Here is a 20,946-nt window from a genome sequence, read left to right on the forward strand (position 1 = left end):
CGGGGAGGGTGTCGCCAACCTGAGGCTGTCCGGGCTGGGGCCGTCGAAAGGCAAAGCTGGGAGAGGAGGTTTGTTTGTAGCCTTCTACTCAGGGGTTTTCTGATCGTGATGATGGTGTTGGAAGGTCTCACAATCTGGTTTTGCGGTCATGGGGGTGCTTGCTTAGAGGAGGGGGTGTGCAGAGGGTGGTGGTGTTCCTCAGGGGAGGAGGTGGTTTTGTGGGTTCTTCTGGGGCACTTTTACTACTCCTCTGTGCCCCAGAGTGCATCATTGAACCCAAGAAAGAAGTGGAAAAATCAAATCGGAGGGTAACATGCATTGAAGAACTTCTTGAAGTGGGTGCTAAGTTGAACTTTCTGTGGTTTTAATTCAGCTTGGTTGTGATGTTTTTGTGCTGTGCCTGTGTTTTGAGTACACTGTAAGCAGATAGCTTCACTAGTGAATGCAGCTCTTGTACTGATAGGTCTGGTTTCCCTGTTGGAATTCTGAAATGACTGTGTAGTACAGTAGCATATAAATTTTAAAAATACAAGCTTTCAGATTTTCATATGGACCTAAGTAATCAGATGCTAAGCATACAAAGAATTTCTATGAGTTCTGTGTACCTTAAACCTCTAATCTTTGAACATTACAGCCAAACTAATTTTTTCAGATCATTCTGTATAACCAGTTCCTCAGTTGTTTTTCTGTTTTGTTTTTCTGTTTTGTTTTTTTGGGTGAGGTTATTGTTTTTAAAACTGCTCTATTATTCTGGATAAATTATCTTCTACTTAGTAGTTATGTTCCTTATAAAATCCTGAGGATGTAGGACTCTTTAATATTATTCAGTCTTCTAAGCTAGGGAAATTTTCACTCCAACCTCTGTTAAACTTTGGACCAAAAGTGAAGGATGGATACAAATCTGAAAGATAAGTAAATTGTCCAGTGTTTTGTGGAAATTGATGGCTCTGCAGGGCCACTAAAGAAACATGAGCAAAATATTGTATGTGTTGTTTAGTGATAGCTGATTAGCCAGGTGGAATGTGCAGAGCTCTAGGCATAACCAGCAAGGATTCTCTTCTTTCTGGAGTTACAAGGAATGTGGAGCAAATTGGAATTGTTACAGTGGTGGTTTAGAAGGCAGGACATTTGGATTCAGGCACAGTCAATCTCACTGCTTTTGTAACAGCCTTTTTTGATTATTAAACAGTTTGTTTGGAAAGGGGCATTAGAAGCTGGATAGTATGTAAAATTAGTAATAAATTTTTTTTTATTGCCGTCTTAATTCAAAGAAGGCATTGTACACAAGCCGTATGATGTCAAAACTTTTTTAAAACTCCTGTGAACCCTTCGTCTCGTTAGTGACCAGTGACAAAACCCTCGGGAATAGCGGGAAAATGTGCCAGGGGAGGTTTAGGTTGGACATTAGGAAAAGGTTCTTCAGCCAGAGGGAGGTGGAGCACTGGAACAGGCTCCCCAGGGAGGTGTCACGGCCCCAAGCCTGACAGTGTTCAAGAAGAGACTGGACAATGCCCTCAGACACATGGTGTGAACTGTGGGGTTGTCATATGCAGGGACAGGAGTTGGACTCGTTGATCCTTGTGGGTCCCTTCCAACTCAGGACATTCTGTGATTTACTCTCTTTCCATCTGGAAACAGAATGAAATCTTTGCCAATCTGGAAGCCTTATGATTATCTGGACAGAAATTAAAAAAACACTGGTGGCGTTAGAGAAGGAGATGATAACTCAGATGTCTTTCTCGGTACTTTAACTTTACTCTCAGATTTGGAATGTTATCTCAGGCTTGGGTTGAAATCATGACAGTGATTTTTCCGTGGTCCAGATAGAGATGCCGAAGAGTAGCATAAAAGGATGGTCAGATCTCCCTCTGAGCTGACATCTGAGCTCGCTGCCTCCTTTGCACTAGGTTATCTTAAATGCCAATCTGGTAATAAATACACGCAAGAACATTATGGTTTCATACTTTTTACAAAAGTAGCATAGTTAATATGTATTGTTTGGGCCCTTGCAGGCTTCTGTTGTGGCTGCTAATGGTAACTGAGGTTACCTAGATTTCCAAGCTAAGCTTTTTCCAACATTGTTTTTTTCATTAATATTACAACATATTATACTGATACATTACCTCTCATATGGGCTGTACTGATTTTCCTCAAGGTAATAGCAGTGGAAAAGTATTACTAAAAGTAGCAATGCTTTCTACGTTTTTTGTTTGTTGGTTTGTTTTTGCTGATTTGTTAGTGGTTTGGGGTTTTTTTTAGCATGTTTTTGTCTCGTGGTTTGGGTACAAATGATTAGTTATAGTAAAATAGACACATCATTTTGTGAGCAATCAGTAAGATCTTCATCAACAGATCCAGATTTGTTCTTATTGTGGCCATTAAGAACAGAAGGGAGGAGGCTTCTTCTGTCCTAAGACAGACCTGCTGTCGTAAGCCTGATGGGGCTTCTCTTAATTAAGCCATGTATATGTGCTTTACGATTCAAAAGCTGGCACAATGAAACCCTGTTCCTGCCTGGGCTGTGCTTATACATGATTAATACAAACACTATTAGAAGGGTTCTGTTTGTTGTACAACATAGGTATTTTTAAGACTTGAGTAATATTTGTTTGGAAGGAATACCAAGAAAAATTGAAAAACCTGACCAAACACGAATGGAGATTGGTAAGGGTTACAGTTGTCTGGTGGGGTTGTTGGTTGGTTGGGTGTTTGTTTTTTTTTTCTTTGGTCGGTTGGTTAGGTTTGGATTGGTTGGTTTGTTTGGGTTTGGTTTTGTACTTGCTTTGAGATAGTTAATACAAAGCTTAGAGTTAGGTATTCCTGTTTGGAGAAAAATCATGCTTTTTGTGAGTGATTTTAGATCACCTATTTTTGTCAATCATACAGAGAGCAAAAGGCATTTTGGCTAAAACAAGGTAAAATATGGAGTGGAGTTCTTAGTAATCAAGCCGACTCATTTAAAACTAGTTTGTTTCTGTAGTGTACTTAAGGGTATAGTGACATAGCTTCTGAGTCACTTCTGAAAGTGGTATTTAGTCAATCTGGTGCTCTGGGATGTTTTCATCATAACTAAGTGCTGTGTTTCTAGTTATTGTATGACTAAGCAAAGGAACTTTTGGACCTTTCAAAGCTCTTGGTGCAAGATTCCAACTGGTGGTGTGAAAACATCCCAGACCAGAAGTAGCAGCAGGCTTGCGTACTTCACCAGACATACTGACTAGTGGGGCTTTCAGTCAGCTGGTCACTTAAATGTCTGCGGTATCTGCAGAATAATTCCAGCTGTAAGAACTTAATTATCTTCTACAAATTATTTTCAGATGCTTCTTTCCAAGTTATGTTTTAATAGGAGAGGGAGAAACATTTTTTTCCAAAGCCAGCTGTTTCATTCAGAGTGAGGGAGCAGGTAACAAGATCTTGGAGTTTGTTAATGGGAGAGTGCCTAGAGGAGTTCTGGTACAGGGATTCGGGATTAGACCAGACGTCCTTATCAGCTAGTGAGGGAGTTGGCATCTTGGATGCTGCAGCAACGTTTGATAATTTCAGAAAGTGAGGTTAGTGATTCATAACTAATATAACTAATTTGTAACTAACAGGAGTGCTAGCTTGTGAATAGTATTTCTTCTTTCTCTGGTCAATGATGTATGGGAATATAGTGGAAGACTTGGTGAGGAGGTTAGTTAAATGTTAATACGCTCAAGTGACTTGCACCTGTCTGTAGAAAAAGCACATACATCACACTTGTGTGCTTGATGAGTAGAGCCTCTGTGTTAGATAACATAGGCCTGTGAGAAACTGTAGGCACCTTATCACTATGTCTGAGATTCGTGCTTTGTTGTGAGAAAGAGCGGGAGGCTGCACCTCACTGAAGCCTTGTGAAATACAGGCGAGCTCAGCAGGCCCAGTGATCTTCTAGCAGGGCTGAACTTAGCAGTGCCTGTGTCCCTGCTTGTGTCACCTCTGCCTGGGAGCTTAGGTGCGACTTCAGAGATCCCCCAGTAGAGAGGTAACTAAAATAAAACTTGCTCTTTGCAATGCATTCGTGGCCTCTGGCTCTTCTTGCAACGTGCCTGTGTATGTGTACGCAAATGATAATTAGTGTCTTACTGCTTCTCCTTCACCTCCTTGGTTCTCCTACCTTCTCTGTTCCTTTTCTTATGGTAATTGTTTTACTATTCCTAAAATAATAATATTCCCACAGCCCCTTTGGATTAAAAAAAAAAGCTGGTTATGTCTTAAGCAGCTGCTGTTGGTTAATCTTAATAGTGAATTTGTTATTGCAGGTCTTCTTGGGCTTCCCTTAGTTGTTTAGAGGTTTTCTGTGCTGTATTTTGAAGCACTGCATATTCTGAGCCATGTCATGCTGTGAGATTCCTAAAATCTGTTGTCAGCATTTAGGAGTTCTATGCACGTGGTGTTCCGAAATTTGAGATACCATGATGGGCAAAGTAAAATGAAGAAGGAAGGGACTTGTATTGCTAAAGGATAATGTAGGTTGCTCAGATAAGAAAGCCAAAGGTTCAGAAGAAATTGCATTCAGAAATTTTGTTATGCTGTCAATGGAACTTGCAAGGAAAGTGATGAGGGCGTGGTGTTGGATTTGAAAGCCCTAAGTATCACTGCAGAGTATCCCCATGCTTTCTGCAGTTATAACTGTCTACAGTAGTAAAAGTTTCCATACATGTGCAAAGATAAACTTGAGATTTTCTGCTTTAAATGTTTTTCTGCTAACACCTTTTTTTGAGATTCAAAGTTGAACAGGTGACAGAGTCTGGAGGAAATGCCACACAAATAATTGTTTCTGTGTTAAAATTGAGATTATAAAATATTTTGAAAAGCATTATTACATATAGGTTGACTTTGAGGATTTTGATACTGTCCAAGAAACCTCCACTATCTCTGAATGTGTAACTTTTGGTTACAGCTAAGTACTGAGTTGCTGAGCTCGGAGGACTTCCACAGGCATTCTTGTTGAATTACGTGTCACATGGCAAGATCTGTACATACAGAGGATGACTTAGGATGCATTTTTTAAATATTTGGCTCATCGAAATCTTCTGAACTTTGCTACTCTGATTTACTTCATTAACACAAATATAATCCCAGTTATTAAAAAATCAAGTATATATTATTCAGGTATTAATCTAAATGTCCTGCAAAGACTGGAATTTGGTTATGCTACTTCCTGAAATCACTGAGTCCTTAGAGAGGAGACAGTTGAAGAATCTTTATATGTCATTGTGATTCATGTGCCTTAAAGGATCTTGGGCAAATCAAGAAAGAAACTGAGAGTTCTTTTTAGAGTTACTTAATAAATTTCAGATACGCTTTTTTCCAGAAAGGCAAAGATTTACTACATTTATAATATTCAGTAAAAGTTCACAATTCTCTCTTGATTTGGTTTGGGTTTTTTCGAGTTGGTGGTTTTGAGGGTTTGTTTGTTGGGTTTTTTGTTGTTGGTTGGGTTTTTTGTTTGGTGTTTGTTTGTTTGCTTGGGTTTTTTTGCCCCCAGAATGAAAGCAAAAGGAAGTTTCAGACTATTACAAGATTTCTGAAGGGTTCACTAAAATATCCTCCAAGTTAAATGACAGTGTGTAGAGATTGAGGAAGTAAAAGGCTGAAACTCATGAAGCATGTTGGTACATGACTGTTGTGATAGTCGCATGACTCTGATCTTGCAGAGCTGAAACCAAACCACTGGACAGAATATTGACTGCTGTTTCATTATAGCCATGATTTTTTAATTACTATTATTTTTTACGTTTTAATTATGTATTCTTGATTTTTATATGTATGTGTGAGAGTGCATGTTTATCTGGTGATATAGTCACACCTTAAAAATTCGTGGGAGAGGTGGACAGATGATGAGAACTATTACTTTGTGTTCTATTTGCCTGGGTGCTTTTATTTCCGCCCTCCCTCCTTCTGCCCCGACCACTTGTATAACCTGGGCCCACTCCATTGCCACAAGAGGAAGAACTGGAAGAACTGTACCTATTCTGTCATGTCTGTTATATTATAAAATGTGGAAATGGGTAGTCAGTTAGCTGATTGTCTTCCACCTAGGGATTATAAATAGGAAAAATCTGTTTTACAAAAATGTAGTCTTAAAATATACCCAGATTTCTCTAAACAGTCATAACTGGTGTGAACATAAGTCTTCAGTTGCTTGGAAACACAGATCTTCTGTTATGCAGATGTGGCTTGGCTGAAAGAAACATGTGCTGTTACATCAAGGATCCCAGATTTCTTGTTAGTCAAAATTCCCATTAGTGCTGTCAAAAGCAGGGTGCTTTGAGACCTAATTGTTTCTGCATTTCACTGGGAAGTTGTGTCCTCTTATCGCCTACCAGGAACTTCGGGTAAGGGATTAGAATTTGAGCAGCGGGTGTGACTGCCCAGCTGCCAGTGCGGTATTTGAGTAGAAAAACATCTTTGGTTTTGGTAGGAAGTTTTGTTTGCACTTGAGACAGCGGGTCAAACAGGAATGTGAATTGGTGGAGGTTATGCTGTTATTGCGAAACGTTGAAGTAGAAAGGGAGAGTAAACAGGAACAATTTGTGCCAGGGGGAATTAGCTCAAATGGTAGAGCGCTCGCTTAGCATGCGAGAGGTAGCGGGATCGATGCCCGCATTCTCCATTTGCCGCTGTAAGCTGTACTTCATCTTTTCAGTTAGCCATTCCAACGTATTTTGCTGTTTTGGAAATGAAAGACTTTTAATCTTCTGTTTTGTCGGCTTTTTGTCTTTTGTCTAAAATTAGGGTAGCTGCCTGTACCAAAAAAAAAAAGATTCCTGTTCGTGGATCATTAAAGAATAAAAAAACAAAAGCACACTGACAAATACCACTGTTTCTTCTGGGTTTTTTTGGCTGTGCTTCGATTCTAGTACCCTGTATATAGCACCTTATATTCTTGGGGCTCTTTTTCTGTGTTGCAGAATAACAACGTTAGTATTAGGTGGATCATTAGTAGAAATCATTTTTTGGACAGTTCACAAGTGCAGTCTGCTAATTAGTATAATTCTCTTGTTTTATTTGCTTTATGGAACAATTTGTGTTCTTAGTTGATATTGTTTCACGAACTTGAAGAACTTACGGAAGAAAATCTAACGGCACCATCGATACTCGGTCTCTCAAAACACTGGAGAATGCGGGCATCGATCCCGCTACCTCTCGCATGCTAAGCGAGCGCTCTACCATTTGAGCTAATTCCCCGTTGTTGTTGGCGGTGACGCCGGTTTGACTTCTGCTGAATCACAGCGTGGCTTCTTCAGCTATAGTTTGCTGAGTCAGGCTGCTTGTTTAGTGGCACTGAATAACCACTGTGTTATTTGGAAAGCCTGTTAGCATAAAAATCAGAATACTCACTTGATATATGAGAAGCGGTAGTACTGATGCATTTACTGCTATGTTACTTTGATAAAACAATACTTAACATTCCTGATCCAAGCCTTCTCCAGTGTTTATTTAGGAAGGAGAGAGAACTACCATTTTTTACCTCTCTTACAATGCAGATACCAAAAGACTTGTAAATCCAGCAAGTAAACTGTTAGAACTTACTGAAGGGCAATGGGATTTTTCTTTGCCTTGTTTTTCAAGCCTGTTTATTTTCTTTTTCAACTTTATTTTCTAGTCACCTTTATATAAATGATAAATATAATGGTTTAAAAGTTCATGTTTAGCATGGTTTGTGAAAAGTATTCATTTATATCTTCCTAAGTTATATTCAAAGTATGTCAACCTTTTTATATTGACTTTGATGATTCAATTAAAATAGTATTGTGTCTTAAATATATGGGGTTACTAAAAACATATCACAAATATAAAAATTCAAGTATAGTCGTACGAACTGACTTTGCAGTAGGAAGCACATTGGAAAAGCTCTGTTTACAGGTTATTAAATGAAGTAATGTTTTCTGGATTTAGAGTGAAAATGTAGTTTACAGTGAGAATGGTTGCACGGGTACTATTAAACAACAAAGGCAATGAAAATGAGATAATGGAAGACATCACTTGCAGTTTAAATGCAGAAAGGTATGTTCTGCTAGTAAAAATGTTTGCAGTAATCCAACAGTACATGTGCTGGTGGTTTTCTCTAATGGATTTAACTTATTGGATGGCAGTATCTAGTCAAAAGAGAATAAATTATGAAATTAAGCATCACATAGTTACAACTTGTCTAAAATAACGTAGCACTTCAAATGTAGCACAATACAGATTCAGGCCAAGATGTGAAACTAAAACCACAGTATCACTGCAGATATTCTCCTAGAATTTAAATGTTTTCCTGCCTTACCTCAATCTGTGCACAACAATAAATGAAGATTTGTTCTTACTATTTCTTGCAGTATATCATAACTGACTTTTTCTGCCTCACTGGAATAAACTGGAGGAGAAAACAAATACGCAAAGGTGGTTTCAGTCCTTCTCACAAGCACACATCTTAGGCTCAGTGACGGCCTGCTGCACGTCTGCCGCTGGGATATTTCCCATATTGTATATCACAAGGTTCAGCTCAATGTACATTTTTCTTTATCTACCCTGTGCAGTGTGAGTCAGTACAAAAACAATAGATTACATCTCCCTGTTCTTCACCCCCAAGTCTCACGCTGCTTTCAGTAAAAAGGCCTAAAGCTTGAACAGTTCAGCTCCCAAAAAAGCTTATTTGATGCTAAAGTCACATAAGGGTGAGGAAATATCTCAGCAATAGGACTATTTTCTCATATTAAAATGTGTATTTCATATTATTGACAGCCCTTTGGTTTGTCATCTTGAATTTGTTGTGATTGCTAGGTGTTCATGTTAGACGGTGAGTAAAACTTTCTAATTTCTCCACTTTTTTGGGGAGAACTTCCATACCTGTGTGGCTGAAAATAACCTGACCTTCTTAATTCCTTTTTTTTTCATTTCTCTAGGGTATTTCAGCTGTGAAGTCTTTGTGTCCACATATTCTTCATTTAACACAGATCACTTTGATAATCTCTTTGGCAACACCAATGTGAACTGATACAAGCTACTTTAATCAGGTTTGACTTTCTAAGACAGTCATCTTTATCATTGCAGTAAAGTTATGGTTAGATAAAACACCCTTTGGGATTTCTCTGTGCACAGAACAAGTGGGCCTTGCAGAAGAGAGCACAGCATAGTTTTTAAAATAGCTTTGTTCTGTTTTTCTCCAAGGTATTTATAATTTTACCAGCTGTATATTGCATTATGATGTGATGCCAGCATTTGCCTCTTCTGCTTGTGCTAACAGGAAACTTCCAAGTTGCTCAAGTGAAGTGTGGAGGAGTAGTATGCTGTAATTTCTATGGTATTTCTGATTAGAAGATGTGTTCATGTGTAACAGTTTGGAGGATGAGGAGGGTCTGAGAGAAGTATCAAAAAAGCTGAAGACTGCCTAAGTGTACCTGAATATTTTATCCCTTTTTAGTTAGTATGTAATTGTAGTTACTGAGTGGATACTATTGAGTTTCCATTAGCGTTATTGAAACTGGTGAAACGAGAGCTATTGAGTTGCCATGGAGTGGAAAGAAGCCACGCACCATTTCTGATTCTATTCTGAAAGCCTTTTACTTTCCTGTTGCTCTCAAAACCAGTTTCACATCTAGTAGCTTATTAGAAGTATTTGCTTTTGTTGATTAAAACCAAATCTACCATTCAAAAATGCAAGACTTAAATCCATTTGATTTAGTTTTAAAACAAGACTGTTTAAATGTAATTACATTTGGCTCTTTGAAGGCAACCACAAGGCTGATGTGGCCCCTGGAGAAAATCAATTTGACGCCCCTGTTTTAGGGGATGTCAGGGCAAATGTGAATTTTGTATTGTTTTCAAGCTGCTCCACTGCATTGCTGGTGATGTGACATCCCTCAACACAGAAGCAGCAGCTGCCATCTGCAAAGAAGGATAAACCTCGTGTGAGTTGGGTGGCACTGAAAGGCTGCAGGTCATGAGTTTGTCATTCAGGTCAGCACGAAGTGCCTTATCATGTTACTTGGGGAGTTTGTCATGTCATCTTGGACAAAAAAATAGGCAAGGTCAAGGTCAAATAATAGCTAAGTGTTCTGAACAAGTGCTCTGGGGTTACTACCTATGATAAAAGAGCAGAGCTAGTAAAAGGAAAGCAATTTGCATTTGTGGTAATAAAAATCTATAGTTACAAGATAAATTAGGTTTTTTGGGGGGGAATTAGCTCAAATGGTAGAGCGCTCGCTTAGCATGCGAGAGGTAGCGGGATCGATGCCCGCATTCTCCAGTGTGATGTTTTATTTAAGGTGGGAGAAAAAACAGTTAACTACAGATGTTTTACTTCAAAATTCCAGTTCAGTACATTAAAATAAGCTCTTATCTTTTACACATACATGGCTTATTTTTTAAATATTGCCATATGTTTGACTAGAATAAATTAAAATAATTAACTTATATTAAAAAAAAAAAAAGGATCTGTCTTTTATGATGAGAAAAACAAATGCCGGAATGTACTTTCTCTCATGAATTGCAAGTGATTAATTTTTTTTATTTCATACACTTGAAAAATATGTCTTTTCTGGTTCATCTTGTTTCTTACTGCTTCGTTCAGAAACACTAAATGAAATATTACAAAATTATTAATAATTGACACCTGTTTTGGAATTGAAGTTGTTTTCCTTTGTGAACAGAGAGACTAGAGCATGAGAGAAACCTGTATTGTACGTACAGAACTGCAATTTTAAATACACTCTGAAGATCAGAGTTTTGTGATACCTGTTTAAAAAAATATGATCCAGTGGGGGGAATTAGCTCAAATGGTAGAGCGCTCGCTTAGCATGCGAGAGGTAGCGGGATCGATGCCCGCATTCTCCAGTGTTTTCTTAAGCAGAAATTGTTATACCTAGAAGTAGAAACCAGCAAAACAAAATATGTAACCATTTCAGTAAGATACTAATTTTTATTAGTTTCTTCTGATCCTTCTCCAGATGTTGTGTGTTTCTTTTTGGTGCACTTCCCCCTGACACTTCTGGAAGCAGCTGCACAGCAAGTGCAGCTTTTTAAATCTCATTGACCAGTGCTGCTAAATCTGCTCTGTCTTGAATTTTAACTAAGCACCTTACAGCATGCAAAAAGGCCTGCTGATTTCCTCACATCTTCTGTCAGTGGTAAGGAAGAGAATGTGCATGGAACTAGCAAAACACTGGTATTGTTCCACTTCTTGGTGTGTCTCCTTATACTTCAGAGGCTGAAAACTTAACCTGCCACTTGAACTGTTGGGTATTTTTAGGGAATAGACTGCCTTAGCTTATTAAATTATTTGGTATACTGTTTCTTATAGAACTTGTTTAGAAACTGCTTACATAGAATTCACTTAGCATAAGTAAGTTTGCTTAGCGTAACTTCTGCAAGCTGTGGACCTCTGAACTTTTTTCTTCGTAAGTAAAAAAGGCCAGAGAGTCTTCAAGCTGGAAGATAAGGGGAGCTGTGTCCTGGGAGATAAGTAAAGGAACAGAATGGCTTCGAACAGAATAATATTTTGGCTATTACCAAGCACTTATTTTCTCCAGCTGTTGGTGCAAAATAGCAACTCTAGGTCAGAACTTTAATTGACAGCCTGCCTGACAAAAATTAAGACATTCAGTGGAGAATGGGGAGACTCCAGACTATAATGTGGAATTGGCTCGGAGTGATGCAGAGGGGGTAGGGGCTTGGATTGCCTAAGGTTGTCTTTATTTTAGGTCCTTTTTCAGGAGGGACCCATCTCGAGCTGCTCTGTGCTGTACCTTGCAAATAAATTATTTGTTTTAGAAGAATTTCTGGAATCCATGCCTTGGTCTCTGCTACAGGAAACCTAGGGAGAAGGAACTTCTCTAACAGCATATCTAAAAATGTGTGTACCAGTCTTAGTGACTACTGTTAATATGACTAGTAGACAGAAGATGCCAGGAATCGCCAGACTAAAATGCCATCCTTGTGACAAGAATCTGGGATGTGCCTGTAGCTAGCGTGTACACACTTATTTTCAGCAGGGTTGTTCTCGGCACACGCTGTGCTGGCACTGCGTTCTTGTCCCGCCAGCATCCTTTATTAAACCTGCCTCATAAAAGTGATTCCTGATCATTGTCTTTGAGATAAGAAATCACACATCATCAACTGTTCTAAGAAGCATGGATGAAGATAACTTACATGTCTGTCTCCCAAAAATGTCTAATGATGAGTCTTTTCAGAGAAAGAATACTTTGTCTTCTTTTGGGATAGCGACTGAGAATTCCAAGATCTCTTCAAATAAGCAAATAAGTTCTTTCCTCCTCCGCCCCCTTACTCTTCATGAAGTGAAGACAGAGTAGAGAGTTTGAAGTATTTCTCAGTAACATCCATCTTCAAGTTTTGCCAGAAGGGTTGTGCAAGGATTCTAATAAAATAGATCACATAAGGCAGTTGTGCTGCTTTGTACAGCTGACAGAGGTCTACATAGCATTGTATTTTGCTATTGAGAAAATCACCAGTACCAGACCCTTGGGAACTTTATTGTTATCTCAGGGGAAATAGCTTACTTATTGGGGTCATTCTCACATTTGTAAGTAAAGCAGTGTTAAGCTACCTGATCAGCCTGGGGCTGCTCTTTTCAATTATTGAGAGGAAGCTGAGAACAGTAAGGAACTATTTAGATGGATTTCTACAGCTAGCGCCTGAGAAACGGGATAATGAGGTTTACTTTGACTCATTTGTTTACATTTATTTCAGCTTGGTTGGAGTGTTTATATATTGTGGATTCCATGAGAGACTCCTCTAATAAAGGTCACAGAGGCAGTCGTTTTTTAAAAGTGACAGGAACTGTGTGATCCTGGTTGGTATGTTGCTGTTCCACAGTGATGGAACATGAGTGGAACTGTCAACAAGCAGATGTTGCCAAGACTCTTTTTACCTAGAAAGATACTGTAAGGAGATGCCAAATTAATGAAAAAAATCTGCCTATATAATGACCTTAGAGCTTCACTGTTACTGAATACAAGCATAAGAGCTTAATGGCTGTTCTTTGCATACTGGAAGATGGCCTAAGAACTAGCTGGATGCTGAAGGTGACTCCCCTTTCTTCATCTTCCCACCCACATGTACATGCACTGAAAAGCAAAGGTAGCATACTCTGACTAAAACTGAGATAAGGTCATAAATACCAATGTAGGTAGCCAGTCTAGCCTTACTATATTGTTAGAGGTTGGAAGCTCAACTCACTCAGTGGATGTGATGTCCCTGGATACCAAGGCTGAATTCTCTCTGGCTTTACATTGTGGATGTAGTAATGTGCATTTATGTGCTGGAATGGTATTTGCATTCTCCTGGTTCAAGTCTGGAGCTGGTGCTGCTGGCAAGAATTGCCAACTGGAAAGTTCTGCTGGCTTGTGCCTAAGAACTAGAACCAGGGAGGAAATCTCCCCAGCTCAGTAAGCTTGTGCCAACCATTTCTTCATTGGGTGAGAAATGCCAAACTCTGAAGGGTCTGTTGTGGTTACTTCTTTTGGGGATGAGGGAAGGAAACGACATTTGAAAACTACAGTATTGGGTGGTATGATAGACTATGACAAGAAAATATAATTTTAAGAACAGCCAGTTTATCAGCTTTTTGCCTTTTTCTTTTTTTTTTTTCTCCCCATGTCTGAGGTGTTCAGAACTATTGACGATGAATTTTTTAAGCTTTTTGGTGTCTTTAAGAATTAGATGGCCCACAAGTCACAAAAAAAACTTGCACTAGGACTGTAATAAAGTTAACTTCTTAAAATGGAGGAAGGGTGAAAAGCTCCTCTACTTCCTAATATTTATTTTAGATGTCATCAGAGATACTTTCTGATTTATCTTACACATAATAACGTTTAGTAGCTTTCTTACACCTAGTTTTTTGTATTCTCAAGAGTCTAGATGTTATTGTACCTAGTAGTTTTCAATAAACAAGGCTAGGAAAGACTATATTGGTCTTGCTGCAGAGCTAGGAGAGATTTTAATTGCTAGAGGAAACCTTAACATTTTTCCTGTACTCTGTTTGCAGCATTTGATGTTTGGTCAAGACTAACAAAGGAGTCTTAACTAGATACATTGCAAACCTGACCCCAATTGGTCAGTAAGTTGCACTAGTAAAAGGCTGCTTCATACTAGAAAAACAGTTTGCATGATAATGTCGAAGAGATAAGTTGACACACAAACCCACGTCAAAATTATGTGGGGTTTTTAATCACATTTATAAAAGAAACAATTTAACTTGAAGATGTAGCAAGATCTTCCAAACATATAATGCAGTCACTACAGTGGTTCCCTGATAAGATTCCCACTCACAAAATATGGTAATTAGAAACTCTACACTTCATTAGGAAAGGGGTTCGAATTTAGGCAAAAGCAATCCAAACCTACTCCCACTCCTACCAGGTGAGACATGATCAGGAGTCACTGAAGAAATGGATGTTTTCTCTGCAATCAAAATACAGGTCTCTGAGAGAGAATGCTTTAGGATCTACAAAGTAATTATAAAAATATAATTAGTAGGTCGTCTTCTCAGATCTTAGGACTTCTAGAATACTTTTCATAGTAGCAAACACAACTTGTTTGTGTTCTTTATCAGTTTGGAGCCTGTCCCAGTGACAAGAAGAGCCTGGTTGTAGAGACAAACTATACTCAGAAACCTTACAAACCACAATTAACTAGCTTTTTGGGTTTGAGCATTAAATAATTCAAGCTGCTGCCAGGGTATCTGTAAACATTATTGTAAGATAGCCATGCAAACTGAGAATTGGATGACAAGCTCCATATTGACTGTCAGTTTACCTCACAGATGATGAATCTCATGCTTTTTAAGTAAACTACGCGTATATTTTTACAAGACTACATCTGGTCTTGCCAAGTCAGAAAAAAATGCAAAATGCTTACGTGGTTCAGTCCATATTGCTGTATCCAGATGGCATGTTATGCAGCAGCTCTAATTACTGAATTAGATAAATACACTGCAAACATGGGATAGAGTCACTTCCCTGACCAACTATCTACATGCAGGCTGCAGTGCACTTTCTTCTTTACCTGAGGTAATCCTGTAAGTCTTAAGGCCTTCTAAGATGACAAAACTGCAATTCCAGAGTGACTGCCAAAAATCAGACTGAAGTTTGATGAAGCTGACTAGAATGTAGTCTTAAGGAGTACATTATGTCAGTTGTGATGGGCAGGGGATAATCGTGACAGATGTTTCTCACTTAGGTGTTTACATCTGTTCCTGCTGAAGCACCTAACACAAGTGGGGAAGAGCAGGGTCAAGTTGCTTTCCAGCCAAACCTCTGCTTGCAGAGAATGAAGTACCAGCTTTGAAACCACTAACAGCGGGAGCAAATGACATTTTCTGGTCTATCTGGTACTGGTTCCTCGCCCACCCTGGTTAACTGGTGATTGCACTCTGTGCTAGAAAAATAGAAGAGTGTTAATTCCATTTCACTTCACCATTGACTTCTCTTTACAGTGTTAGACAAGATAACAGATCACTTAAACTACGTTCTCTCAAAGGAACTTGTTACAAATAATTTCTGCCAGTAGGCTTAACTTTTTTATTGTGACTTGTAGAATGTATAGAAGACTTTAATGCCTTTTTTCTTTGTCATTTCTGGCAGGGGTGCTTTACCCTGGTTGCACATTCTGGTCTTTAAATGACTTGAGTTTTGTAAATGAGCTTAATTTTAACTAGTAATAGCATAGGGTAAATACAGCAGTAGATTATGATATACAGTTTCAGACTATTGCATAGAGTAAGGAAAATAGTCAAAGTAAATTAGTTTTAATCTTCCTCTTGCTTTGTGTACATTTAAAATTAGCATATATGTGGTTAAAATCTTTTAATCTTGTGGGGGTTTTTTTAACCAAAAGACTGTCTAAAAGCACTTACATTCTATAGCTGCCTAATTATGGAGTGGCACTTGCAGTCTTTGCTTATTTAAAAAACAAAAAACCACTGCAGACTGAAAACAAATCAGCTACTACGTACAGCCTTCAAGAGCCACCTAGTGGGATAATTCTGCAAGCAACCCTGTAAGCACTAAATAGAGTAACTCTTAATAAGCATTTTACTTAAAAAACCACTGTGAATTAGGAGTCATCTTAAACTGAAAGGGAGCCAAAATCCATTTGTATACAAAAAACTTTCTTATGTTTCCTATAACACTCCATTTTGTGGCTAGGAAATTCAATATACATTTAAAATTTGCAAGTAGATGAATAGGCCCATTTCGATTTTACAGTAATACATTCCATACTGACAAGCAATTTTAATTTGAGGAATTTTGCTGGTGGAGCCAGATGCATCACTATTTGAATTCTTTATTTTTTGAAAACATTAAGTCAGCTTTCTAAACTCAAAAACTTTTATTTAAAAAGCTTTCATGGTGGTGTTTTGCCTGACAAAGAGGTACCAAGTAGTTAGTAATAGTCTTGTTAACAGCTATGAGAGTAGAAAAATGGGACAGAAAGGTTTGTGAACTGAAGTCGTACTTCAAGGACCAAATAGTGTTAATGGCAAAAGTATGCAAGTGATGCTTTCAAAAAGTAAAAGGTAATTGCTTCTAACTTTATCAGTCTCACACAAAAGGCCGATAGCAACTGTGATATAAAGGTTGTGTTACTGGGAGGAAAAATTCATGAGATGGTTGTTTTCCAAGCAAAATATGTAACTAGTAACATGGCAGTAAGACAAGCACCACTAGAGAATCTGTGGTTCTGGTATTTAAGGGAGCTTGGAATTTTGTATTACAGACGCTTTTGTTTGAAGATAAATGTCAAGCTCCTGATATCTCAGCTTATCTATATCTAACTTTTGAGCCTTGAGTCAGGGAACCTAGACTTCCTCTGCGGAGAAAGAGAACATGAACTAAGTCCTTCCATTCCATAAAAACCAAAAGAGGTGGTAGGGACTTGTTTACTAATAAGCAAGACTGGGAAGAAGGCTGTGGCTTAATATAATGCTTCTGGCATACATTGTATTTTTAACTCTAGGACAGATGAAGAGTTCCTCCCTTATTAAAAAAAAAAAAAATCACTGAAAATTCAACTACAGTTAAACAGTATCTTGCTCATATAATGAACCAATAGCAAGAAAAAAAATAGGTTTTAAGGTGCTCCCATCCTTTTGCATGGGGGAAATTTGCTTTCCTTCTGTTGGAAGCAGTGGCACAGAATATAGGAGTATTTATTTCAGCTTAACAGGGCTCAGTGAGCAGTTGAGATCAGCCTAGTGCAGCCTGCACTGAAGTGAATTAGGGAACTCTTCTGTAGCTCAACTGTGAACACAAGAGCAGCTATTGACAGGCAACGGCTGAGAGCATCTACCCTGCATAGAATGAGGGAAGAGTCTCCAGTCACGTGCTACTGGACCTTGTTCCTTCAGGAGCGATTATGAGATTACACTGAAGGTAGGTAACTTAATTTATCCAGTCATGCTTAAATGTGTAGTACAAAAAATTAGTTTCAAGTAGAAGCATTTTTTACATTGAGGATATACAGTGAAGTGAAAAAAAAAAAAGGAAAAAAGCACAAAGCTCCTTCATGCTCTCACAGAGAGCTTCCTAAAAATTGCAGAATTCTAGATTGAAAAGTGCTCAACACAGGATATGTTCACTTTCACTTGAATGAATGCTAAAGAGCCATTTTAAGTCCAATAACTTTATTTCAGATTACAGCAATACTAATAGTCCAACTGCATTTACTAAAAAAGTCATTTAAGATGAATTTTTACAATTCAATTCGAAATACATACAACATTGTTAGTATGTTCTACAAAACCTCATAAAAATACATGGCACTTGACATATTAGTAAATACATTCAGCTAAAATGTAAATAGTATTAGTCAGCTAAGGATTTTTAGGTCCTTTGTAATCTTGTGTGCTGACAGAAAAAGTGCCACTTAATCGTCGCTACACTTGTCATAGCAAATGATAGCCCCAAATCTTGAAAGTCTTGCAGATTGGCAATATAGTAAAATAAGGCAAAGTAAAGCTCTGACAGTTGACTTGTAAGGAAAAGCTGTGCTTGTCATAGTGAATGATCACCACAAATCTCGAAGATCTCACACACTGACACTGTCTTAAGTGAGACGAAGTGAAGCCTCGGTAGCTGGCTTGCAAGAAAAGGCAACTTAGAGCAGTCTGACAGTCTTTCCAGTCACAGTCAAGAAGTCATCATCAGCCAAGGCACGAAGTGCTTCTTCAAACATTTCCTTAGTGATAGCCTTAATAAAAAGAAAGAAATCTAGTAAAGACTGTGAAAATGCCTTACTTCCTACCAATTTTCTTAATCAGGCTTTTTAAGCTTTAGAATGTTCTTTTTGCAACTGGAAATCTGGCTTGGAACCCTGAAGCTGAGTTTGCTATTTCAGAAGCTAGAATAAGCTAAAGTATAGCAAAGATTCAGCTCATTTATCCATAGAATTGGCTTTCTGGTCACATCAGCTGAACAAATCAGTGTTTCGCTTTCCCTCCATAATGTGATTTGAAAACAAGATAATGTTGATTTAGAAAAACACCATGCTTTTAAAATTCATGAAAATGTAAAAACAAAGCAGGAAACTTACTGTATCAGACTGTGCTCGGAGATCATCAAAAAGTTGTTGGTATTTCAAAGCTGGTGTTTTACCCTTTGACTGGATAAGCTTCCGTAAGGCCTGAGCCAACTCCTCTTTCCGCTTACGAGCTGTTGCACTCATTCCTTATTAAAAGAAAACACCTTTTAGAAATAAACTAAGACAGACGGGTTAAGTCACCTTTAAAAATTACAAAAGCCCAACAGCATCCCAGCCTTACCACTATGAAAACACCAACCTGTAGTGAGAATGGATATGTCCACAATTCCAGTCCTTGGATCAGTAGCAGACTGTTTCAGTGCTTCCCGATGGAGGCGTTTCGCTTCTTCTACATCAATGGTTTCCACTTTCTCAGAAAAGCGTACTTTAGCATGCGCCTCTGCCAGCCGGATCAGAGACTCGAGTTGTCGAGGATATGCAGAAACCATTCCCCTGCCACTACCAATCTTCCTCATGTCCACGTATGCCTGAAGACAGTCATTAAACATTTCAGTAAGTCCTGTTATTTCTATTATTTTCAGATTCCCCTTCATCCCCTAGCTCTTATTTCAGAATACTAGCAATTCTGGCAAGCTGTTCCAAACAGTGTTTCTGCTAATTTATGTACCTTCATGATTCTTCCGCAGTGAAGTAGAACCACATCACATATACACATTTCCCTTATAAAGCAATTAAGCCACAACAATGAGTCAAGCTTTTAATCACTTTAAAAACTTAGGACTACTCTTACATAATAGTGCTTGTGCCTGTACTGACGCATTTCATTTCAGTAAAACTTCATGCTTTTATTAATGTGATAGAACCAAAACCAACCCATCTGAAAGCTAATAATCACAGCACAGAATGACTTTTGTACTGATCTCCTTTATAATGCTATTTATTTTTAGAGATGTTCATAGAGTCTTACAGAAAAATTATATATAAATAGGAAGGATACATACAAGAAGACTTTGCCATGTTTACAAGTCAATAAGGACTCAGACCGTTATTAACAGCAACTCCTTTACCTCAATAAGGGTTTGGCTTGCTTCTTCACTTAACCTGGGATTTATGTAACTACGAGCATATGCAATGTAATCCCTCAATATTGCCATGTCCATGTATTCCTCTTCCATCTCTTCTTCACTTTGGTAGTACAGTGAAATCAAATGACGAGCAAGACGTCTGTCATAAGCTTCATCACGTGGATCCAACATTAAAAAGATCAAGTCAAATCTGAGGAGGATAAAAATCTAGTATTAGTGTGTATACTTTCCTGCCATTTAAAGTAGTTAGTTTTAAGGTTTTTGACTTAACAAGTGGAGGTAGGAGTTATTTGACTACTAGTTCCTATTCTGAAGTAGAAGTTGCTCTATTAAACTGAAAAGATATTTTTTATAGAATTCTGAAAATACAGAACAGCACAGTGGATTTCCTTTCATCCTATGGACTCGAAACTTTAAAACTAAGATGCATTCTGCAAAGTTCAGATCCCATGTTCAAGGCTGACAGGTTTTCTTAAAGTAGAAACCAACCAAACAAAAAAATTCCACACACATACCAAACACACAGAACAAACTTGCTGCTAAAGAAATTGCCCTGAAAGGCAATAGCATATATCTATATAGTTTTTTATGCATATAAAAACAAGTAATATATGTGTAAATTAAAAAGCAGTTGTGGTTTAATCCTGAAAAAAATGTTTATAATTTTACAGACAATATCTTCAACTCTGCTCAACTATATGCAGACATTTTTAGCTAGTCCATTGTGTATTTTCATAAGCTTAAATCCAATAAATGGTGGAACTGAGATGCTCCTCAAGCCAAGTTTCATTCAGTATACCTGTACTAAGTTACCATTTTTCACTGAATGGCTAAATTAAGCAGTTCTTGATTTAATTTTAAGCTGTAGGTGTCCTCAGAATATCTGGTGTACTTCTGGTGTACTTCCCAGCTAGCATGGGAATTCCTCACAAGATGCAATTGCAGCACATAGGCTGTTTAATTTTAGAGTAGCAGATGCTAAATGTTGCTCCAACAGCTGTCAACCAAGAGGCTACCCATTGCCACCTGCCCCAACTGAATTTTACAGAACAACATCAAGCAGATAAAGATCTTCAGATTCTACCACCTCTGCTCGAAGCTCCCCAATCAGTTTCACTTTCAAAGTTTTACAGAGCTAAGAAAAGCATCCTGAGTTTTCATTGAAGTTATCAAGGCTATAAGTTTCAGAATAAGTCTTTTCTAGGAGGTGATCATACAACAACAGAAAATAAACCCAATACAGAGGTAAATAAAGAGATCCTACAGATCTCAGCAAATCTTCTGTTAAAGGTCATATGTAAACACTAAAGCAGTTCTCTGCTCACACGGAAGTCATAAGAACAGCATTTGAAAT

At 38.1% G+C, this 20,946-nt stretch overlaps 1 protein-coding gene, 1 long non-coding RNA gene and 4 other non-coding genes across 8 annotated transcripts in view; 4 read left to right on the plus strand and 2 right to left on the minus strand.

Annotated features, from left to right (window-relative positions):
* The window catches only part of LOC136098542 (uncharacterized), a 21,740-nt gene continuing 794 nt past the window's right edge, over positions 1-20,946 (plus strand). The window contains exons 1-4 of one of the 3 annotated variants that reach the window (XR_011737439.1): positions 1-68; positions 7,924-8,031; positions 8,913-9,023; positions 17,186-17,399. This is a non-coding gene — a long non-coding RNA (uncharacterized lncRNA). Of the gene's footprint in view, positions 69-7,923; positions 8,032-8,912; positions 9,024-9,835; positions 10,353-17,185; positions 17,998-20,946 lie in introns of those variants that run through there. The other 2 variants (XR_011737438.1, XR_010650947.2) reach the window with 2 other exon arrangements.
* On the plus strand, positions 6,565-6,637 carry TRNAA-AGC (transfer RNA alanine (anticodon AGC)). Its single transcript has one exon. It is a non-coding gene; the product is annotated as a tRNA-Ala (tRNA).
* TRNAA-AGC (transfer RNA alanine (anticodon AGC)) lies at positions 7,140-7,212 on the minus strand. Its single transcript has one exon. It is a non-coding gene; the product is annotated as a tRNA-Ala (tRNA).
* TRNAA-AGC (transfer RNA alanine (anticodon AGC)) lies at positions 10,183-10,255 on the plus strand. The gene has a single exon. It is a non-coding gene; the product is annotated as a tRNA-Ala (tRNA).
* Positions 10,770-10,842, plus strand: TRNAA-AGC (transfer RNA alanine (anticodon AGC)). Its single transcript has one exon. It is a non-coding gene; the product is annotated as a tRNA-Ala (tRNA).
* MCM4 (minichromosome maintenance complex component 4) overlaps positions 17,634-20,946 on the minus strand; it is a 12,173-nt gene continuing 8,860 nt past the window's right edge. Inside the window, exons 14-17 of the mRNA XM_065832052.2 lie at positions 19,575-19,782; positions 18,806-19,034; positions 18,559-18,692; positions 17,634-18,216 (exon numbers count right to left, since the gene is read on the minus strand). Coding sequence (XP_065688124.1) covers positions 18,124-18,216; positions 18,559-18,692; positions 18,806-19,034; positions 19,575-19,782 — 664 coding nt within the window. The 3' untranslated portion in view covers positions 17,634-18,123. The remainder of the gene's footprint in view (positions 18,217-18,558; positions 18,693-18,805; positions 19,035-19,574; positions 19,783-20,946) is intronic.

Source organism: Patagioenas fasciata, chromosome 2 (assembly GCF_037038585.1).
Source record: "Patagioenas fasciata isolate bPatFas1 chromosome 2, bPatFas1.hap1, whole genome shotgun sequence".
Lineage (NCBI taxonomy): Eukaryota > Metazoa > Chordata > Aves > Columbiformes > Columbidae > Patagioenas > Patagioenas fasciata.